The 22340-nt window shown below is 39.4% G+C and overlaps 2 protein-coding genes across 5 annotated transcripts; one reads left to right on the forward strand and one right to left on the reverse strand.

Annotated features, from left to right (window-relative positions):
* Nucleotides 1-798: 798 nt before the first annotated feature.
* On the reverse strand, nucleotides 799-4254 carry LOC139818717 (uncharacterized). 4 transcript variants are annotated; one of them, XM_071787554.1, is made up of 4 exons: nucleotides 4171-4186; nucleotides 2075-3530; nucleotides 1284-1351; nucleotides 799-1211 (listed from the first exon to the last, which is right to left on the reverse strand). In XM_071787554.1, exons 2-3 carry the CDS (start codon nucleotides 3483-3485, stop codon nucleotides 1323-1325), a joined length of 1440 nt encoding a protein of 479 aa, XP_071643655.1. In that variant the 5' UTR covers nucleotides 3486-3530; nucleotides 4171-4186; the 3' UTR covers nucleotides 799-1211; nucleotides 1284-1322. The 4 variants fall into 4 exon arrangements, with proteins under 4 accessions (XP_071643655.1, XP_071643654.1, XP_071643652.1 ...); XM_071787553.1 differs by having other exon boundaries at nucleotides 2075-3508; nucleotides 4101-4181; XM_071787551.1 differs by lacking the exon at nucleotides 4171-4186 and adding an exon at nucleotides 4008-4066 and having other exon boundaries at nucleotides 2075-3508.
* A 4650-nt stretch (nucleotides 4255-8904) lies between these two features.
* LOC139819250 (uncharacterized) lies at nucleotides 8905-9453 on the forward strand. The gene has a single exon (XM_071788454.1). The coding sequence runs from the start codon at nucleotides 8905-8907 to the stop codon at nucleotides 9451-9453; it is 549 nt and encodes a 182-aa protein (XP_071644555.1).
* The last annotated feature ends 12887 nt before the right edge of the window (nucleotides 9454-22340 follow it).

The raw sequence follows: 22340 nt of genomic DNA on the forward strand, positions 1-22340 counted from the left end.
GCAACTAGATACTTGAAAATGTCGCTCACAGATACGTGGCGCGAGCCGAACGCACTTTCAATGGCTCAGGAAGGGTCAACGTCCGTAGGGACGGTAAGGTAAATGCACCTATTTGCGTCCATGTAAGGGTTATAGCAGAATAGAAGACCAATATACGAGTATAATCTATTCCAATTTGATTAAAAATCATTACTGATTGAAAAATATATATTTCTTTATGGAAAAAAGCTTTTGTTTTGACAAATTGCTACATATTGCACCGGAAAATTATAAAATTACGCGAAGGTATCATTGTATGTCGTTGCGTCCGCCTGATTCGTTTTCGAACGTATTTGCGTCCATTGCGTTGCCCCGTTTGCGTCAGGACGCAAACTAGTACACGATTTGACTGCACTATTTTGCGTCCGTCATGGATAAAATGAATATGTATTGGATGTTTTACTATCTACACTCCTGATAAAAATAATTTATAAAAATTATATTTATTATAAAAATGAGTCCATATATTAGTTAAGGCAATTTCCAAATTTGATGGTTCGTAATTTTACTGTGAAAATTATATAAATATGACTGGTAATACATCAAAAACATTATAAGACGTAACTTTTGTTTCAAAATATTTATTCGAGCTACTTAATTAGTAGTGATCGAATTAACATTGTTTATTGAAAAAATAATCATCAAATAACAGCTGCTACTTATGATCGATTATTAATCATTTATCATTTATGAAAATTGTCGTTAATATTATTTTGTAATACTTATATTATTAAAAACATAATATTTAAAACATAATAGAACAATCATAGAAAATTGAAAAAATAATTATTTACGACCAATTTGCTTGCATTAACGCTTCCTTTTTTTCACATCTTTAGTTTTAGATGTTTTCTTTTCAGCTTTTTCAAGCTCTTTCTGGGCTTTCTTTTCAGCTCTTTCGATTTCTTTGCGTTTCTTCGTTTCTTCAGCTATCCTCTTCTTTTCCGCAGCTGCTTCTTGACGCATTCTTTTTCTATTTTCCACTTCTGCTCGATGTTTCCTTTTTTCTTCTTCAAGATGATCATGATGAGCTTTCCATTCGGCTGACGTGGCAACACTCGGTGTTTTGATCCTCGCTTTCCTTTTCTTTTCTGGGCCAGTTTTTGGTTTAGGCCAAAACAAGAATTGTTTAAAAGGGGACGATACGTTTGGAGGAATGTGGTTCGTATTCTCTGTAAAAAAAAAATCGCAACTTTTTCATTATCTTAAGATTCATTGTGTTGCTGTGAGAAATCCTAATTTACCTTTATTGTCACTCTCTTTTGATACATGTGGTGCAGTGGTTACATCTTCAGTGTCAATATTTGTTGGCCTAAAACGAAAAACAACTATAAAGCAACAAAGTAATGTTATGTGCATTGCGCGTGTAAATTATAGGTGTATGAGGGTATCAAAAAAGTGTAATTCATAAATAAAATGTACTTTAAAATTGACTCGCAGTTATCGTTGTTAATCTCGTGAATTTCAGACAACAGCGGCTCTTTCTGCTCGTCAACAACAATAACAAGATCTTCTACATCTTGCTCTGCCGACTCATTAAAAAGTTCTTGAATTGTTATGTCGAAAGAAAAGCCAGAGTTTTCGTCGGGGATAGTCTTACAATCGTTATCATTTTCGATGACAATCAAATCGATTTTTTCGTTTTTTTCTTCACCAGGAAAACTTGATGGATTCCCTTATATGTGCAGAAAACAACAATTCTGAATTAAAATGATTGCCAGAGATAATGTGGAATAATTTTTCGAATGATAAACTTTTTATGCCAATTAGACATGGTAAAAAAATTTGTTTAAAAATTTGAAGCTCAATTGTGATTGTACTATTGAAATCGGGTATCGTCGAGATTATTAAATTTATTAATATATAATAAAATTAAATTTTATATAAATTGAAAGTCTACAAGCCACTATTCAAAAAATAAATATAATTATTAAAATCAGTAAAATTATTAATTGGAAAGAAATTATGCGATATACTGCACACAAAAAACCTGAGATTTGGTGAAAAAATTAAAAATATGTAAAATGTATCGTACTTGTGATTCCAGCAACTTTTTGCCAAAATAGAAAGAGACTTCGATCGTCGAAAGCGCCTTCCCAAACGCCAGTTTTACCAGCTTCTTTAAAGTCTTCCAGCAATTCGCTATCGATGAATTCCAAATGACTTTGATTTTGTTCGATGAATTCCAAATGACTTTGATGGGCAATTTGGATGTTTTTTGCATTCGTCGGTGTCATCTGCGTCTGTAGATTTTTTTTGGTCTTCTTCAACAGTTCATTTTGTGCAAGTGCGTCTGGTGAAAATGGACAAAGACCACATTTTTTGAATCCATTCTTCATCACCTCTGACATATTGATTTTATCGACAGCTTTTTTAAGAAGCTGTCCGAAATCTTCTTTACGTATTTTTTTCTGAAAGTTATCAGATTCCATACGCCAATCGTTGATAGTATTCCGCCAGGTAGATTTCAAGGTATGGAAAAGAGCAACGTCGAGGGGCTGAATAAGATGGGTCGCGTTGGGAATAAACGAAACCAATTCTATTCCCTTACTCACACAAAATTCAACAAGTGGTACCGTCACATGTGAAGAATGACCGTCAACGTAAAGTATCACTGGTCTTTGGATGTTATTTGCAGTCAACCAGGGTTCAAACGTGTGAGTAATATATTCATAAAAAGATTCCGCTGTCATCCATCCGCTGCTCGTTTTCCCAATGACCCAATCCGATGGCATGCTTTGCGAAATGCTGTAAGGCAAACGTTCGTAGACGAATACAATCATAGGGGGAACAAGATCACCGTTCGCATTTGTCATAAACAAAACGGTGAGGCACTCTTTCTCATCATTTTGAACATAATTATAGACTGCCTTGTCTCCTTTTTTAGTTAGAACTCGCTCTCCCTTGGAGCAAAGATAAAAGGCAGATTCATCGCAATTAAATATGCGAGATCCGTCGATGTTCATAAGATCTTTTTCCTTCCAATACTTTTCTATCTCATCGAACCACGCCCTTAAAGCTGACTCCGTAATCAAAGCTCGACTTTTGCTCAAATTTTGAGCTACACGTTGTGAAATCTGCGGGTGCCGACGAAAAAACCCTTCAAGCCACCTACGCCCTGGGCGTCCTTCAGTAAAGGGAGTTTCTCGTCTTAGTTTTTTGACTAATTCTGCCACACTGTGCACGAGAATCGTTTTTGTGACTGGAAAACCTCTCTTACTAAGGTATAAAATCCAATTTTCCAGCTCTTCTTCCTCTTTAGTTGTTAGAACTGTAGCAGGTCCCGATGATGCTGCCAAAGGTCTTCTCCCTTTCAATTTGTCGAGAAGCGTTGTTTTTGGGATGCCGGTGATTTTGCTAACTGAAAAAACCGATCTTCCGGATCTGATAAGTCCGAGAGCATCATTTACTTCAGCCTGCGTCCATTTTTTTCTAATTTTTCCCATTCTTGATTGTTTACAACGTCGCACTGCAAAAAATATAATCGTATTCTAACAGACAATTATATACTTTCCGATATATATTATAGAATTCTCTTTATTCTCTTTATTTTAAGCAATCTAGCTCAACAAGCTATTCAAAATGATTTCATCACACGAAAGGTCAGTAAATTATTAATTTTACACAATAGTAGCAAAGCAGGACAACAACATTCTAATGTACATGCGTACGTCAATTAGTGTTATCCTGATTTCTTGTTCATCATTGTCGTATCTTGAATGATAAACTAATGAGTAAAAAAAATTCACATTTGACAGTGAATTGTTCGGTCGCAAATAGAAACAGAATGTGTAGGGCCCCCATTTGCGTGTGCTCTTCAGAGGTTATGGTGGACTTGAATTATTCTGATAAAAAGTATATTACTTTATAGGTTGTGCCGCAGAAAAAAACAGTGCACATCGAAAAAGTGATATTTTTCGCATCATTCACGACAATTTTTAGCATGAATACACTGACGATTCAATTACTTTGAATATTCGAAGCAACCGGACGCACGCATGAACATTAGGATGTTGTTGCGTTGCTTTGCTATTATTGTGTGAAATTAATAATTTACTGACCTTTCGTGTGATGAAATCACACGTTTTGAGTAGCTTGTGGAGCTGGATTGCTTAAAACACTTGGACTTACCTCGTGATTATTTCTCAGGATCCGCAACAACAATAAAAATGACAGTCATTTTCACCGTCCGATCTACTAAGAATTTGCCTTCAGCGCACGCTTATACACAGATGGTCACTCACGGCGCGCACTATGAAAATTGAAACCGTGTTATAATTTTTTAATTTCAATGAAACACATTTTAAAATAGACACAATTATAGAATATTGTCTATAGAATGGAATAAATATTCTTCATGAATCAATAAGTGTGGATATTAATTGATTTTATTATTTTTTAATCAGATTCGGACGCAAATAGGTGCACGGACGCAAATAGGTGCGTTTACCTTAGAACGTCTTCCGTAAGCGGTGCGATCGTCGGTCCTCTTTCGAATCAGGGAATTCAATCCCTTTAACTCAGGATCGGACCTCGTGCGATTTCGAGAGGGAGATAATACTGAGGGTGAGGTCTTAAGTTAAAGAAAGAATGAAGATGTCTTTAACATAAATACTTATATTTATTCGACATAAAAAACTTTTATTATTTATAAGTATAACGCAAATTAAAATCAAAGATAAAAATATATTTTTTTGTAATTTGAAACTTTAGTTATGGAATCCAAACGTTTATTTCTATAAATTTATATTTTTTTAAAGGTATCCAGACATATAGATACGTGTCCAGACATTGGTATTTTTACTTAGTCTTACGTGTCCGGGTATTAGTACCTTCATACCTTAATTGGATCTGAAAATTAAATAATTTCCCTCCACACGAGCCGAAATAATTAATAAGATATTTTCTTTTTTCTGTTATATGCAAAATAAAGATAAACTTTATATTCTACAAATTTAGATTTTCTTTGGACATAATGATTAAATGTCTAATACAAAACCTAAATTTGTTCGAATTTTTATTAGAGAATTCGATAATTTGTATACGACAATTAAAATTAAATACATATAATTAATTGCATCTTTAAGCTTATCGGTTAAATGAGTTTTGATAAATGATAGCATTATCTTGTGTGTTAGAGATAATTCTCGTGCATGGCAATACGCACATCATAGCGGTAGCGTTGCGTGATATAATTGTCTCTAGGTATAAGTACTCCGATATGAGCGACCTTCTATGTCATGTTTATACTCGGAGCTATTGTACGTGACTTGCGTCTTACCGTCCGGCAGATTCTCTCTGTGTCGTGCTATGCATGTATCGCTCGTTCGCTTGTAATAAAAGTTCGTCTCCCTAATAAGAGATTTTCGTTTATTCTATCCTTATCAGGTTATGAGCCCAGAGTAGCTCGGTATAACCCGATTGTATACGCGTCGTTGTTAGTTAACTGCATGGTTAGTTGTGAGCGAAAAATCTGTGCTAATCGTGTGAGTTCGTTCGAGATGGCTGCGTGCTCGTCGTCTGGTTCCTCGCGCATCGAGTTGCTGTCGAAGGAAAACTATGATACGTGGAGTATGCACGTGGAGGCTCTTCTCACGAAGAACGATCTGTGGGAGTACGTAAGCGGTGCAAATGTGATCCCGGCTGAAGGCATCGGTGATCGTGCGGTTGCCGCGAATGCTTTGAGGGACGCGTGGTTGAAGCAGGACAGAAAGGCAAAGGCCGATTTAATTTTGTCGATTCAACCGTCTGAGCTAAAGCAGATTTGAGGATGCGAGACATTGCGAGATGTGTGGCTCAAGTTGGAGTCAATCTACGCATCTAAAGGCCCGGCAAGGAAGGCGACGTTATTGAACATGCTTCAACGGTTGGAAGATGGCGGTGACGTGAGGGACCACATAGCAAAGTTTTTCAATGCTGTTGATAAGCTTGAAAATATGAAAGTACAAAAAAATGGAGATCTGTTGGCCATTATGCTGCTGTACAGTCTTCCTTCTTCGTACGAGAATTTTCGATGTGCAATCGAATCTCAGGATGAGCTGCCCAACGCAGAGGTACTAAAAGTAAAAATCATCGAAGAAAGTGAAGCGCGGAAGCAAGCATCCGGAAGTGTCGTCACGGCCATGGCCGCTCGCAACGGTGGTAGTGCGTGTCGAGGCCGTCCGAGGAGAGGAAGAGGAAGAGGGACTTCGAAAGAAAGCGACATCACATGCTACAAGTGTGGTACACAAGGCCACAGGGCAAATGCGTGCCCTACGAAGAATATCGAAGACAACCAAGAGAAGTCGAAGCAGTCGGCAAATAACGTCGATGAGTCTTACGCAGTGAGTCATACAGTTACAAGTGTGAACGGAGCTTTTTGTGCGAAGACAGGAGCGACGAATCGGGCATGGCTTTTGGACAGTGGCTGTACCGCGCACTTGTGTGGACATGAAGAGCTTTTCGAGTCCATAGATGAGTCCTCTAAGGCTAAACTAAATCTTGCGAGTCAAGCGTCTGCCGAGGTCGAAGGAAAAGGTATTGTTCGTGTGTCAGTAGCGAGTGACAGTGGGCATCGGCTGATAGAATTTAAGGACATTTTGTATGTGCCTGATTTGAGAACAAACCTGATTTCGGTTGCCAAGATTACGAATAAGGGGCATGAAGTAACGTTTCGTAAAGATGACGCGTACGTTCGCGATGAGCGCGGAAACGTGTTTGTGATCGCGAAGCGCAGGGGTGATCAGGGGTGATCTCTACTACGTTCGTGAGAATCTCGAGTGCGCGAAGGCGGTCATCCGGCCTGCGTGCTCCGAACTGTTGAAGTGGCACGACAGGCTGGGTCATTTGAACGGTAAGGACTTAGCGAAGCTAGTTTATGACGGCGTGTTACCCGCGATTGATGTGAAAGACGTTGAACAGTTATCGCGATGCGTGGTGTGTTTGAAAGGAAAAATGACCGCGTTACCTTTCCCTAAAGGTCGATTACCGTGTATGGAGACACTGAAGATTGTGCACTCCGACGTAGTTGGTCCATTCAAAACGGAATCTTCGGGTCGTGCTAAATATTTTGTGACTTTTATTGACGATAGCACGAGGTGGTGCGAAGTGTATTTTTTGAGGCAGAAATGTGGCGTGTTTGACGCTTTCAAGCTTTATCAGAAGCTCGTTGAGAAGCAAACCGGGAAGAAGATAAAAAGCTTACAATCTGACAACGGACGCGAGTACTGTAATGCTGAGTTCGACAAGTATCTGGCGGATCAGGGGATCCAGCGGAGGTTGACGATTTCTCACACTCCTCAGCAGAATGGAGTAGCGGAGCGAATGAACCGAACCTTATTGGACATGGCTAGATGCTTGTTATTACAGACTGGATTAAGTGCGTCATTCTGGTCTAAAGCCATTGCCACAGCCTGTCACATCCGCAACCGGTGCCCGACTAGCAGTTTAGGTGGAAAAATTCCTTACAAAAAGTGGACTGGGAATGGAGCGAAGGTTCATTACCTTAGAGTATTCGGATCGAAAGTGTTCGTGCTAGACAAGAGTTACAACAAAAACAAGCTGGCGCAGAGATCTGAAGAAGGCGTGTTTGTAGGGTATCCTCGAGATAAAAACGGATTTCGAGTTTGAATGCCGAGTATGCGGCAAATTATTCACGCCCGTGATGTAAAGTTCTTAGAAGAGACTCGAGAGACTACACACGACGTTCGTGTGCTAAATGAATTGCTGACGCCAGTTGAAAAGGCAGAAGAAGATAATAATAATAGCCCGAAAACCGTTGAATTATTAACTCAGCCATTAAGGATTAATGAGGCTCCTACGGAGTCGCCAGTTACCGGAGACAAGAATACAACCTGTAGAAGAATCAAGAAGAGCTCCTGGCAGACCACGGTTGTTGCGCACGGGAAGCAGAGGGCGGCCGAGGAAGTTATACCGGTCAACACGTGCGACGACACAGGACGAGGAGGAGGCTCAGATTGATGAGGTTGACTCCGATTCGGTAGAGGATGATGTGTTTGCTGGTATGGCGGAAATTAGGGTGCAGGATGCCTTAAGTAGCGAGGCGTGCGATGAATGGAAGGACGCAATAGAGTCCGAAATAATGAGTCTCGTGAGAAACGACACGTGGGAGATCATCAAGAAGGACGATAGAAAGAATATCGTTGGATGTCGTTTGGTGCTTACAAATAAACACGGTCCAGATGGTAATTTGGAAAGGCGCAAAGCTCGACTGGTAGCCAAGGGGTACAGTCAAAGGTATGGCGTGGATTACCATCAAACTTTTGCTCCAGTGGCAAGACTGGAAACATTACTGTTATTGTTGGCTCTTGCGGTTCAGCTTGGACTCAAGATATGGCAGTTCGACGTGGTGACGGCGTACCTAAATAGATCATTGGAAGAAGAAGTGATTATGAGGGTGCTCGAGATGTTGATCGAGATGCTAGAGAAGATCTTGTCCAAACAAGGGGAAACTTTGGAAATCGGAGCTCGAGTGAAGAAGATGCTGAAAGATCTGCGTGATGGAGGCAACACGTGCGGGCTAAGGAAGGCTCTGTATGGTTTGCGACAGGCAGGTCGTCAGTGATACTTGAAACTCAGAGAGAAACTTCGGAGTTTAGGCCTGGAGGCCGCGAAGAATGAGCCGTGTCTATTCTATCGTATTGACGATAACAATGTGATACTCGTGCTAGTGTATGTGGACGATATACTAGTGGCATCACAAGATATAAAGTGTATCATGAACAAAAACGTAAACTGTTGAAAGATTTTGAGGTCGTGGATCTCGGACTTGCAAGTTATTGTCTTGGTCTAGAAATTGATCAAAGTGAAAGTCAAATTGTACTCTCCCAGACAGGCTATATCCTGGGATTGCTCAAGCAGTACGGAATGGACAAGTGTAACCCGGTTGTGACACCATCGGAAGTGAGTGCGCGCTTTAACGACGCGAATGAAGATGGTCCGCAAGAGAATTGTCCGTATCGCGAATTGATTGGTGCCCTCATGTATTTGTCGATGGCTACGCGTCCGGACATTGCGAATACCGTATCGCGATTAGCGCAGTTTACAAACAAACCCCGTAAATACCATTGGCTTGCTGCAAAGAGGGTCTTAAAATACCTTGCTGGTACTGCTGAGATTGGACTGGTGTATACAAAGACTGATGAGCCGTTAGTTGGATACGCGGATGCCGACTGGGGTGGCTGTACCGTGGACCGTCGTTCGTACACGGGGTATGCGTTTTTGCTCAGCGGCGCGGCGATTACGTGGAAATCGCAGAAGCAACTGACTGTGGCATTATCATCAACGGAGGCCGAATACGTCAGTCTGGCGGAGGCAGCGAAGGAAGCCATTTATTTGTACAACATGTTACGCGAGGTTTGCATGATTGGGCCGAAATTACGATTTTCGTGGATAATCGGGGGGCTCAGTGTCTAGCGAACGATCCCGTGTTTTATGCTCGTACAAAACACATTGATATTAAACATCATTTTGTCCGCGAATCGATTAATGCTGGAATGTTTGGGGCATGTGTCGACGGAGTGCATGATCGCGGATGTGTTGACAAAACCGTTAGCTCGAGCCAGCCACGAAAAGTGTCTGGAGGGACTTGGTTTTGGTGTAAGGAAAGTCTTATGCGAGTGACGTGCGTCTTGAGAGGGCGTGTTAGAGATAATTCTCGTGCATGGCAATACGCACATCATAGCGGTAGCGTCGCGTGATATAATTGTCTCTAGGTATAAGTACTCCGATATGAGCGACCTTCTATGTCATGTTTATACTCGGAGCTATCGTACGTGACTTACGTCTTACCGTCCGGCAGACTCTCTCTGTGTCGCGCTATGCATGTGTCGCTCGTTCGCTTGTAATAAAAGTTCGTTTCCCTAATAAGAGATTTTCGTTCATTCTATCCTTATCATTGTGTTTTTACTAAATCTAGAATTTATTGATACCTACAGTATATGATGATGAATAGTTCACAAAAGAGTACTTTTTAATGAAAAGTAGATTACAGCGGATATACTGAATAGTCCGAGCTTGTGAAAATATCGTTTTGTTAATGATACCACGTAAATGTAATTTTCAAGAAAGGCGCCAAGTACACATTTATAATATATACATTAATGATTCACTTACGTGTACAAGCTAAACGTCTATTGTTTTCTATTTTGTATACATTGAGTATAATTATGTATTTTTATTTTAATATTTAAAGGCGCACATTACGTCATCGGTTGAAGTTTGGCCGAAACAATTGTTTATTATAAGTTTTAATACGATATCGTAACACGCGATTTGGCGTGAAAACGTGAGTTTTTGTTACCGCAGAGAGAGAGAGAGAGAGAGAGAGAGAGAGAGAGAAAGAGAGAAAAAGAAAAATCTCGAGATTCTCCGTGTACATAGATTTTTACGTAAATTTAACATTGTAATGACTTAACGCATTTTTATTTTTCGATATCCTCTTTCTATATTTGTAAAGAGTGTACAGAAGAATGGTGCACGGAAAGAATAGTTTTGCTAAAGTATCAAAAAATTTAGCTAGATACAGATCTGAAAATAATGTTGTTGCATCATCAAAATAATTATGTAAAACAATCAAACTGATTACTAAAATATCAAAATTTTTACAGCATTATTATCATACTTCAACGACCTACTATAATTATTTTAATGGTGCAACAAAATTATTTTCAAACAGAAAATCGTTCTTTCCGTATGTGTAGATTAAGGGCGTGCATTTCCATGATGCGTGAATAAGAAACTCTGTAAGTCTCTGGCTTTGTTTGCGCTTCACAAAACCGAATTTCGTACCCGTAGTATCTCAAAATTTAGTTAGATACAGATCTGAAAATAATTTTGTTGGTTTATCAAAATAATTATGTAGAACTTAAACTGATTGCTAAAATGCCAAAATTTTGTACAGAATCATCATATTTCAGCGACTTACTATAATTATTTTAATGGTGTAACAAAATTATTTTCAGATCTGTATATTTAGCTAAATTTTTAGATACTTCAACAAAACCGTTTTTTCCGTGCATATATTTTTATCAAGGTCTAAATATCGCTAATATATATCACTAATGTAAAATGTACATAAAAGAAGCCAGTTGTTGCCAATTGTACACACATTAATCTAATAATTTCTTCGTCTAAACGTTGTTGGAATATTATCGAATCATTAGAGAATCTTAATATCTTGAGTTCGACTGATCGAGATTCAGCGGAAAGGCAAATATATACAATATATGAGAAGTATGAAGAAGTGCAGGATGTCTCTACTGAGATTATCCGGAAAAGGAACAGACAGTATCTGAACATTTTTAATTCTTTAGGGGCCTGTGTATGTGCCTAATTATGTAAAAAAAAAAAAAAAAAAAAAACCTCATCAAAGACGTCTTTTAAGACTACCTTATAAATTATAACATTTTACTTCAACGGGATCGATGTGTGGCCCCTAAAGGGTTAAAGAAAGAGAAAGTTACGACAAATGGATTAACAACGCGTAATAAGTTAATATTTATTTTAACTGGCTCAGTAGATTGGTGTGATTATGGCCTTTAAAATTATCATGTGAACGTTATTTGTTACTTTATATATTACTTTTTGTGAATCGCGGCAGAAAGGACAAAAGGTTCATGGACACATAGTTGTCTCATGTGTTGACGCCGAACGACCGACGACACATATAGTTCGCCTAGTTTCGGCGGATTGCACTGTGCCCGTTTTGTGGTAGGTCACTGGTAGGCGAGAACCGGTCGTCCCAGTTCCATTCTACAACTGAACGTGATTTCGACGTTCGTTCTGACCATTTCCGTGTTTGCCTTATACCTTACACCGACGGTGTCAGAGAAAAAACGTCGATCATCGGAGATGTTTCTTCAGAATTCAAACAACTTAGTTTAAAAGAGTTAAAATAACATTCTTTGTGTAAAAATAATAAATTTCGACACACGTGGTAATTAAAAAGAACAAAATGTTATTTAACTCAAGGTATTGGTTTAAATTTTATCTTTTGATATTTAATAGCTAGCGTAGAGAAAACTATAGTAACTATATCATTTTTTATTTATATAGAGTATATAGACTAATAATTATATGTATAGAATACTTTGTAATTAATTGTAATTTCAAGCCGTTTTATCATACACTGTAAATCCAAGTGTGTTATTTCTACACGCATAAACGTTTAAAAATGACACATTTGACTGAAGCTCGTTTTACATGTTTTGTTGCGTGTTAAATCAACACGTTTAATCAAGTTAATATGTTTGACCGTGTTAAATGACATCATTCAAAACGACAAGAAATGTGTTCAAATCGACAAGAAGAGCTTTAGTTAAAATAACACACTTGGATTTGCAGTGAATTAGCCGTATAGAAAAAGAATTTCTTATTATATCATAAAATTATACGTTGCACGTTGCACGTAACTTTCTTCAACTTTTTAATACGCCATGAATGTCTGTACTTGATGCATTAAATTATGCGTTTACTCGTTGATATTGTTTACGATAATCTTATCGTTAGATCTTTAATCGATTATACGCGTATATTTTGATGCTGCGAGATTTGTATCAATATTACTCGTATTACCGTTTACGGACAGAAAGATTAAGACGTTTCACACGTAAGTATCCGGCACCGGACTATCAATGCCGGGTACCCGATTGATTTTTTTTATTTTCACAAATCGGCTATCGGACAAATCTGTAAATACTCCCATGTTAATCCATACACTTCGCGATCGGATACCCAGCGTCAGTAGTCCAGTGTCGGATACGTGTGAAACGGGTCTTAGTCGAATTTCATCCGTTGCATCTTCGAATATCTTTTTAACTAGTGACCGGATCACTAGTAGTTAGTGGTAGAGTTCCAGGCGTTTTGACGGGAGTTTTAAGGAGATATTCGACTTCGAAGGTCTGCCGTGAATGTCATTTGCGTTTTGATGATGATTTTTTGAAACAATTCTAAGGTTTTGCAGTTTTTTATCAGAAATTCTAGAACTTTTCGAAAGGAATCAAATGAGCTACTTAAAACTATTTTGATTTTAAATCACTCTTTTTTTTTGTTTTTTGAAAAAAATTAAAAAATTTTTTTTTATCAGGAACTCTAGTACTCTTCAAAATGCTTCAGATGAACTATTCAGAACTGTTCGGTTTTATATATACTTTAATTCTTTTCTTCTTTTTTTCATAATTTAATTTGACTTCTCATAAAATTTTTACAATTAAATTTTCTAACTTAAAATATATTTTGTTACAAAAATTTTTTTTTCAATTTTTTGTAACGAAATAATCTAGTTATAAAATTCATTTAACATTTTATCTACCTCCTCTCTCTTGCAATGCGCAATTCTGTTTCGATGTTTAATTATTACGCGTATATCTCTATTAAGAGGTTTTATAGAAAAACTTGATTCTTCTTCAAAGAATTTGATCTGTCGTGGATGTCGTAGATATTTGTCAATAATTTTTTTAATGATTCGTGCGTCTTCGCTTAAGGTCAAAATCCATATTAAGTTGGTAAATGCTCTAATTTTTTTGTTACTTTCAGCCAGTTCTTTTTCGAACTCATTAAGCCTTGAATTGAGCTGTTTTTTTTGATTTTTTAAATTCTTTTTTTAATTCTTTGTTTGATTTTTTGAGCTGTTAAATCTGTTGTTGAAGTGGTTTCTCGTTTGATTTTTTTAATTCTTTAATGGCATCAATCTCTCTAAATGAGCATAATGACCTCAATGATTTGGTTGAAAGCAATCTCGCCATTTCTACAACAAAAAATAGTAGAATGAACTAAGTACGCGCCTTCTTTTTCTCATTCCTCTCCGTGCACAACTCGCTCTGGAAGTCAAGGTTGCACGCGCGTGCGACTTACTAGTGTAAGGTCAGAGCGGTCATGCGAGATTAAATATATATAACTAAAACATTTCTTTCACGTCTCTTTTTGTTATCTTTTGCAATTTTTCGTGCAAACTTATATGGATATAGTAATTAAATTATTATAAATTTTGCGTACTATATGATGCATTGCCAGTAATTTATTAGATCGCGTGCGAATTAGTACGAAAAATCGTACACTGAGAAAAAAAAGCTGTTGCTTCAATTAAAGTGCTATCACGGGGTGCCAAAAACATAAATAGTTTATTCAATTGTATTATTATTAGACCCAATATCTGGATTGTTAAATCAATAATTAAATTAGAGAGAAAGAGAGAAAGAGAGAGCGAGAGAGAGAAGGAGAGGGAGAGGGAGGGAGAGGGAGGGAGAGGGAGAGGGAGAGGGAGAGGGAGAGAGAGAGGGAGAGGGAGAGGGAGAGGGAGAGGGAGGGAGAGAGAGGGAGAGGGAGAGTGAGAGGGAGAGGGAGAGGGAGAGGGAGAGGGAGAGGGAGAGAAAGAGGGAGAGGGAGAGGGAGAGGGAGAGGGAGAGGGAGAGGGAGAGGGAGAAGGAGAGGGAGAGGGAAAGGGAGAGAGAGAGAGAGAGAGAGAGAGGAGAGAGAGAGAGAGAGAGAGAGAGAGAGAGAGAGAGAGAGAGAGAGAGAGAGAGAGAGAGAGAGAGAGAGAGAGAGAGAGAGAGAGAGAGAGAGAGAGAGAGAGAGAGAGAGAGAGAGAGAGAGAAGAGAGAATTTATTATGCCCGAGCAAAGGCTAAAGGGCAAAAAGTAATATAGCAGTTACAATAATATAGCAATTACAATACTATAGCAGTCAACAATATAGCAGTTACACGATAGTGCAAGTGCTCTCAATCCCGTGGCCACTTCAGCATATGTAGCAAACGCAATACGGTATAACATAGCATAAAATTAATAGAATAAATCAATAGAAATAACATTATACTCAGAATTACTTAATACAGTATAAAGCAACAGAAATCTATAGAACAATAATAGTAATAAACAACTTAAACTAACGCACTTATGTAACCAACGTAGCATAGAAATAACCAACTTAAAACTAACGTACTCAACGCCAGTCCACTAACCAGCTACTTAACACCGCCATTCAAAATTCTTAACATCTATACTGACCTCAATAAAGAAAGAACAGCAAATTGATACATTTGCTGACATTCAGTCAGATTCAGATGCTAGCAGAAATGATCGAAGAAGACTTTTAAATAATGCAATAGTCGGTGCAGAAGTTATATTGTCAGGGAGCGAGTGCCAGAAATAAATTGCAGAGATGTGAAAGGAATTTCTGTATGCCACCGTTTTGTGGGCAGGAATGTGGAAGGCCCAAGTAGAAGCAGCCAGACGTTCGGACTTTCTCAGCAATGGAAAAGGTGCAGTGAAAAGCTCACGAAGGTAAGAAAGTGATCTCATGTGGAGGATCCGATACATCTGGCAGTCCATGAAGTAAAGCCTTCTATTTTCAACACGGAGCCATCCCAATTTTCGCCTGTACGGTGTTATATGCTCATCACGCCTTAGATTATGGATGAATCGGATAACATCTACAATTTGTCAGCCTCTGCAATTTAATGTTCAACTCGTCAGTCATGCCATGATATACCAGACAGAAGTAATCAATGTGAGGCATTATCAGGGTAACAACAAGCTTTGTCTTTAGCGCAATCGAGAGAGAATTTCTATTAAATTTGAGACTGTACAGTGCATGATGAACCTTTTGAGAAATATGGATGACATGCTTCTTCCAAGGAAGTTTGGACGTAAGGATAGCACCAAGGTTCCTGACCTCACTCACAAAAGGTATTGGCGTATTGTTTACCACCACCGGCTGTAAGAGATTTAAATTAATAGTTCCAATATGAGCTCGACTACCAAATATAATGATCTTTGACTTATTCGGATTGAGCTTGAGACCGTTTAACTCAGCATAATCGAATATGGCCTTAGCATCCCTAGAAATTAATTCGAGACCACGATTGATGTCAGCCGGCGGACACGAGAGATAAGCTTGAACGTCATCTGCAAAAAGCATATGATACGTATATAGCAAAACACGGCCTACATCATTGATATATAGCGAAAATAATGGAGGGCCAAGCACAGAGCTTTGCGGCACTCCAGATGACGTGAACAGCCACTCTGATAGGTTACCAACGTCATCCACTACTACCTGAGATCGGCCGGTCAGGTAAGAGAAAAACCACATTACAGCATCATCTGAGAAACCGAACTCTTTCAGCTTTATGTAAAGTTGAGGATGTGGGACAGTGTCGAATGCCTTGCTTAAATCAAAGAGTATCATTATAGTTATATGGCTATTATCAGAGGGCAGACTAAGTATTGTGACCCGAGCGGTAAGCAGACTGCCTGGGGTTTAACAGATCGAACTTGTCCAGGTACTGTGTAATCTGCGAGGCGACAATCTTTTCGAGGATCTTGGACAGTTCAGGCAAATTTGCTATCGGTCTCGTGTCAGACGGAGACTGTGGATTTTGAATTTTCGAATGTGGGCGAATTAGCCCACTTCCATTTCAACGGGAACGTGGAAGTCTCCAACGATCGGTTGAACAGTGCCGTAAGCACTGTAGAAATAACTGGCCAAGCTATACGCAGAACGTACAGTGGAATGCCGTCCGAACCTGACGCATAAGAATGTAGGGGTGCGGTCATGATAAGCTTATAAACATCACATGGTTGCACGGTAGAGAATCTAAACTGCGGTCGCAATGCTGGTCGAGGAATTTGGGTAATAACAGTAATCAATTCTGCATGTGAGCACGGCAGCTAAGCCCTAGAGACTGACGCAAAGTACACATTTAGCTGATCCGGAATAAAAAAATGTAATGGAGAGACTTGTGTCTGCTTTATCAGACCAAGGCGTGCAAGTTATCTCCATAGCTTAGCCGAGTCGGTAATTCTGATAAATGAATTATAGTAGAATTCACTCTTCGCACGTTTAATATCTACGTTGAGTTGATTCCTGAAGTGCCTATAGGCGGCGTAGTCGAGTAAACAGTCCGAGCGCTTGGCCTGTTTGTACATTTTGTTTCGGGTGCTGAGACGCATTTTGAGATCATCCGAGAGCCACCGTGCCGGCTTCCGCACCGCAACCACCCGCGCAGGAGCTAAAGCATCCAGTGCTTCGATCAAGGCATCCGACAACGCAGCATGAAGACCATCGACACAGTGACCTCCATCCACATCAGTGATGGAGCTTGAATACGCTCAAGAAACCTAGGACTGTCCTTAATCAACCTGAGGCAACCACAGAACTCCAGCATCAATATCTTTAAAGTTACGTCGTACAATAGAGCGTCTGGTATCAAAATCATTGCCAAGTAAGAGTTTTATTTCTAACAGATCATGACCAGCGATGAACGGACTATCAGACTTGGTCAGCCGTAGAATCTTGTCGCTGTCATCCACAGCCAGAACATCAAGCCATGAGTCAACAGTGGCCGTATGGTACGTAGCCCCAGTGTTCACAATGTTCATTAAGATGCTGGACATCAGGTCGCGCAGGTGGTTGGCCTCAAAATTAGTCGACAAAAGGTTGCAATTCAAGTCACCACCGATGATTTGTACATATGCGAAGCATTCGTAAATGTTTCAAAAAATTCATGTAGGAGAAGACCCTTAGGTCTTCTATAGACCGACGCAAATAATACCGACTCATTGTTGGGTAGACGAATCTCAATAATCAAATATTTAGGAAAGTTAAAGTCAACTCTTGGAAAAACTGCTATAATTTTAGCCTTCAATGAGTCGTAAATGAAGCAGGCAACGCCTCCACCTCGTCTACCCTCACGATCATGGCAAATCAGGAAATAGCCATCCAAGGCCACAAGTGCATCAGAAACATCAGAGTGCAGCCATGTTTCAGATACCGAAATTACATGAAAAAAGTTAGACGCAAACTGTATTCTGATTAAATCGATATGTCCTAGTAGTAAATTTGGCATTGAACTGGGCTACACAAAACCGAGACGAGTTCATGAGTAATTTTCCGTGGTTGGTAGGAGGCGTTTAGCAGTTATCACGGACTGGTCAAACTAATTTCGCGAGATCAGACTCAGAATCTATGTTAATGACAGGCTTGCCTTCTGAGAGTTTGACACAAATACGTCTACCCTTTATCCAGACGAACTTGTATGACTTTTCCTTTGCAACACGCCTAGTCGACTGCAACAAATCATATGTGGCCTTGGATAGCATTTCGTTTACATGGATGTTACGATTAAAATTATTTCCGCAAACCTCGCTCTGGGGCCCGATTCTCTAACGAGAAACGTATGCGCAAACTCTGCTCTAACAGAAAGGCTGCAAATTGATTGGCTATCGCACAGTTTTTAGCCAATAAGCTTGCAGCTTTTCTGTTAGAGCAGAGTTTACGCATACGTTTGTCGATAGAGAATCGGGCCCCTGTTTGAGCACTCGCTTTGCACGCATCCTAGATACGACCCTATGCTGAACAGCATTAGAGGTCAGGGTAACCGCAAACAAGCTAGTCTCGTCTGCACGCGAAGAACGGTCTCGATTTACGTTCAGGAGTGATTTCCGGACCATTGGTCTCACGTTCAAAACGTGACATGAGAGATCCTTAATGTCAAGGGCCTCAAACACATTCTGGACCAACTTGGCCGGCGTGACTTGTAATGCTACAGGCACTCCCGATATGACAAGCTCATTATCAACGTGTTCTTCAGCCATCGAGACTGACTGAGCAGATTTTAGTTCTCTGAGCTCCACGACCTCATGCTCCAATGCAGAGACTGTTTGCTCTAGTTCAACAATGCGTTTACTATTTTGCAACGCTATGTCCGCGACTAAGATCGCTTATCTGTTATTTTCTTGTTGGTACGCTGTTGACCCTCTATGAATCCAGCCAATCTATCACCCAGTCCCTGCAGCAGCTCATTCGTCGTGGCTTGTAGGCTCAATTGAGTACGGGAGTCGACAGAAGAGGCCATGTTCTCAAAATCAAATGTTTGCGCGCTCTTTTCTGTTGCCGGTGTAAGAGGAGGTACATGTCTAATGACGATAAACTATAATAATGATTTACAGCAAGTGTCCGCGTATTTAGTTACTGAATACGACCTGATGCAACCAGGATGAAATACCCTTCTGCACTGCCCGCACTCAATCGACCTGTTCGCAATTGGCTTTCTGCACTTTGTGCACGTAGGCTGCATGTGTTGTCAGTCTGTGATAGGCGCATGCGCTTCGCTGGTCCTCAAAGGCGCAGAACGGTGCAGAAGGAGCAAGTAAACAGGCGCATGCGCGTCAGAGACCCTCGCCGCTCACAGAGTACATCCCAGAATACTGCCCAAAAGTTAGGTTAGGATGCAAGAATACTTGTCACTAAGATATCAGCGTAAAGTGACAAGCAGGCAGGAAAATAGATAGTCGTTCACAAAAAGCAACGAAAGTTATGCATGCTTGTAACAAAAATTGCCCAAATTCACGATTTTTGTGCTCGAGCGGTTTCGCGGGAAATTGCAATTGAAAGTGGGGGTGCTGGCTTAACGTAAGCTAGCACCCCCACTCATTAAAATTACATATAAAATAAAAAACTCAATATGCTAAAATTATGTGCTTTTTATGTGCTTTCAAATGCCTTAAACGAAATTAGTCTATCTGTAATAGTTTAAAAGATATATACAAAAAAGATCTATGTACTATACTGATATAAGAGTAAAGTATCAGTTAAAATACAGAAAGTGAAATAATTCTTGTTTTAAAATGTTTCTCGATTAATGTGTTCTCGAAATATGCACAATGATATTTTCGTGCTCATCCCCTTCCACCGACCCGAACGTGAGCACCCCATAAGTACAAGGGTAAAGTACCAGTTAAAATACAGATAGCGAATTGGTTTTAGTCTTAAAATGTTCCTTGCGCAAATCTATTCTTTTACCTGATCGGATGGTGCATCTCCAAGAGAGAAGAGTACACCCTAATGGGGGAGGGTACACCTTATACGTAAGTGAATTTCATATATTAGAATTAAGAATATTAGTATAGGGATAGACGATAGAATGTTATTCCGGATTTTAGATAGCTCGATTTCCATGTTGCACCAGTAGCAAAAAATCTTAATGCTGCGACTCTACTTTTCCTTCGTAATGCAGTTCGAGAACGATCAGGTAATAGCTGCAATCGTCCGATTATCAACGTTCGTAAATTTATTTTTACATCTTTTCTTTTACATAATGTGAGCTTTTCTTTCTAACAACTAAAGACGGTTTCATGTTTTGTATAATAGCAAACATCGCCTGTCGTCGAAATATCATTGGTATTTCGTTTCTCGCTTATGGTAGTAAATGCACTGGTGAGTCATCGTTTAGATATAGCGAAGATTTGGTATATTTTATGTGAGGAAGTACTATTAACAATGCTTTCACCCTGATTATAGCTAATCTTTCTACGCGACATTTATTACAATTGCTTGCGATTTACCAAGAATATGTAATTATTATTTAAAGAAACATTGTAATTTATTATTAAATTAAGTACAATATGCTGTATATATAACCGAAATATAGATTTCTTTATTTAACAAGACATCTTCTTGATGTTGGCAGCTTAATTTAGCGAGGTTTAGCATCGACAGGTTCTACTTAATGTGGATGAAAATCCGGCGGATTTTTGCTACGAAATTGCGCATTAATTATTAAATTAAGTACAATATGCTGTATATATAACCGAAATATAGATTTCTTTATTTAACAAGACATCTTCTTGATGTTGGCAGCTTAATTTAGCGAGGTTTAGCATCGACAGGTTCTACTTAATGTGGATGAAAATCCGGCGGATTTTTGCTACGAAATTGCGCATGTAACGTGTTGCCACGTTCTGACTGTTATTGTTCGTCCGTTTTTTGGTCAATGCATTTAAGCAATTTACCAGGGATTTGGACAAGTCGTGTGAAGGATATTATTACTATTATTGTTATTCGGGACCAAAACGATATCTAAGTTTATAAACTTTGTAACGAGGATCACTTTTGTTTATCTGGTTATAATGGGGATAATCGATGTCGAAGTCGACAGGAATAGGTTTAAATGGAGGTGCGTTTTCTAGTTGTCGCAATTGGTAGAGGAGGAGGAGAGGATTTTGATTAGAAATGGCTGCTTGTTTAATCTGGAACCTAATTCTTTTGATTTGAGTTCGTCTGCCTCCCTTTTTCGTCATCTAACCCGGATCCTCGAAAATGAATTTTATAGCTCGCCACACTCTTCGTCAGCGCTCAAAAGCCAATCCGCCACACTCTGCTCGCCACACTCTTCGTCAGCGCTCAGATCGGCAGCGTAAAGGCCAAATTCATTTTCGGGAATTAATAGTGATTCTAAGGATCAACCCCGTAATCGCCACGCTTTCGGCAGCAAAGATACCTGCTCGCCACACTTTTCGTCAGTGCTCAGGACCAATCGCCACGCACTATGTCAGCGACAACTGCGAGTCGAATCTTAGAAGTGATTGATTAAGAATTTAACACGAGATGAGATTCCAGATTTCGAGCTTATTCTTTTTTAAACTTATCTTACATTTATTCTTAAAATTTAATACAAGTAAGTTATGCGTGAGGCGCGGTCTTAAAATACGGAGACTAAGTCCCAAGATCGAGCGCGAATGCTCGGATTTAGAAGTACAGTCAAATGTAGGAACTGACTGTTTGGAATTGAGTGAGATTTAGGAATGGCTGAGCAATTGGAATGCTAGAGCCGAAGGACTATGTGGCTGACCAATTGAAATGCTAGAGCCGAAGGAATATGTGTAAGGAATCGAAGCTCGGAACTATGTGACATTTCGCGGCGTTTTTCTGCCCTATTTATACCTAAAAATGACCAGAATCTCCCGCGCGAGATTCCCGCCATTTCTACGCGCCTTAAGGGGAGAGGTTTTCTAGAAGCTTCTAGAACATTCTAGAAGCGTAGTTTTGAGCCCCATCTGGCCCCCAGACCTCCAAGGGTCGTCCGATAAGATAAACATGGTGACCCCTCATTTTATCTCAGCCCAAAACATCTCAGCAAAAATATCTCGTCTATAATATCTCAGTCCAAAATGTCTCAGTTCAAAAATATCTCAGTCCAAAATGTCTCAGTCCAAAAATATCTTAGTTAGTCCAAAATGTCTCAGTCCAAAAATATCTCAGTCCAAAATGTCTCAGTCCAAAAATATCTCAGTCCAAAAATATCTCAGTCCAAAATGTCTCAGTCCAAAAATATCTCGAGTAAAATAATAATGATGGGATGGAACGTCTGGTGGATTCATCAACGTTCTGAATCGTCGATTTAAACGAGGCACATGTTTCTATTGTTGGCTTATAATAAGAGATGGCATTAGTTGAATGTGTATAAATGATGGCTGGTTGATTCGCTGTTGATTGGGTGGTTCGTGTATTATTGGCTCGTTAAG

The sequence above is a fragment of the Temnothorax longispinosus genome, chromosome 9 (genome assembly GCF_030848805.1).
Source record: "Temnothorax longispinosus isolate EJ_2023e chromosome 9, Tlon_JGU_v1, whole genome shotgun sequence".
Classification (NCBI taxonomy): Eukaryota; Metazoa; Arthropoda; class Insecta; order Hymenoptera; family Formicidae; genus Temnothorax; species Temnothorax longispinosus.

What these genes read in the sequence shown, in the direction of transcription:
- LOC139818717 (XM_071787551.1), bottom strand. An exon ending in AAAAGTTGCTGGAATCACAA is followed by an intron (nt 1,352 to 2,074) that starts GTACGATACATT and finishes TTTTCGTTTTAG; the next exon opens with GCCAACAAATATTGACACTG.
- LOC139819250 (XM_071788454.1), top strand. Translation starts at nt 8,905, where the DNA reads ATGGACAAGTGTAACCCGGTTGTGACACCATCGGAAGTGAGTGCGCGC.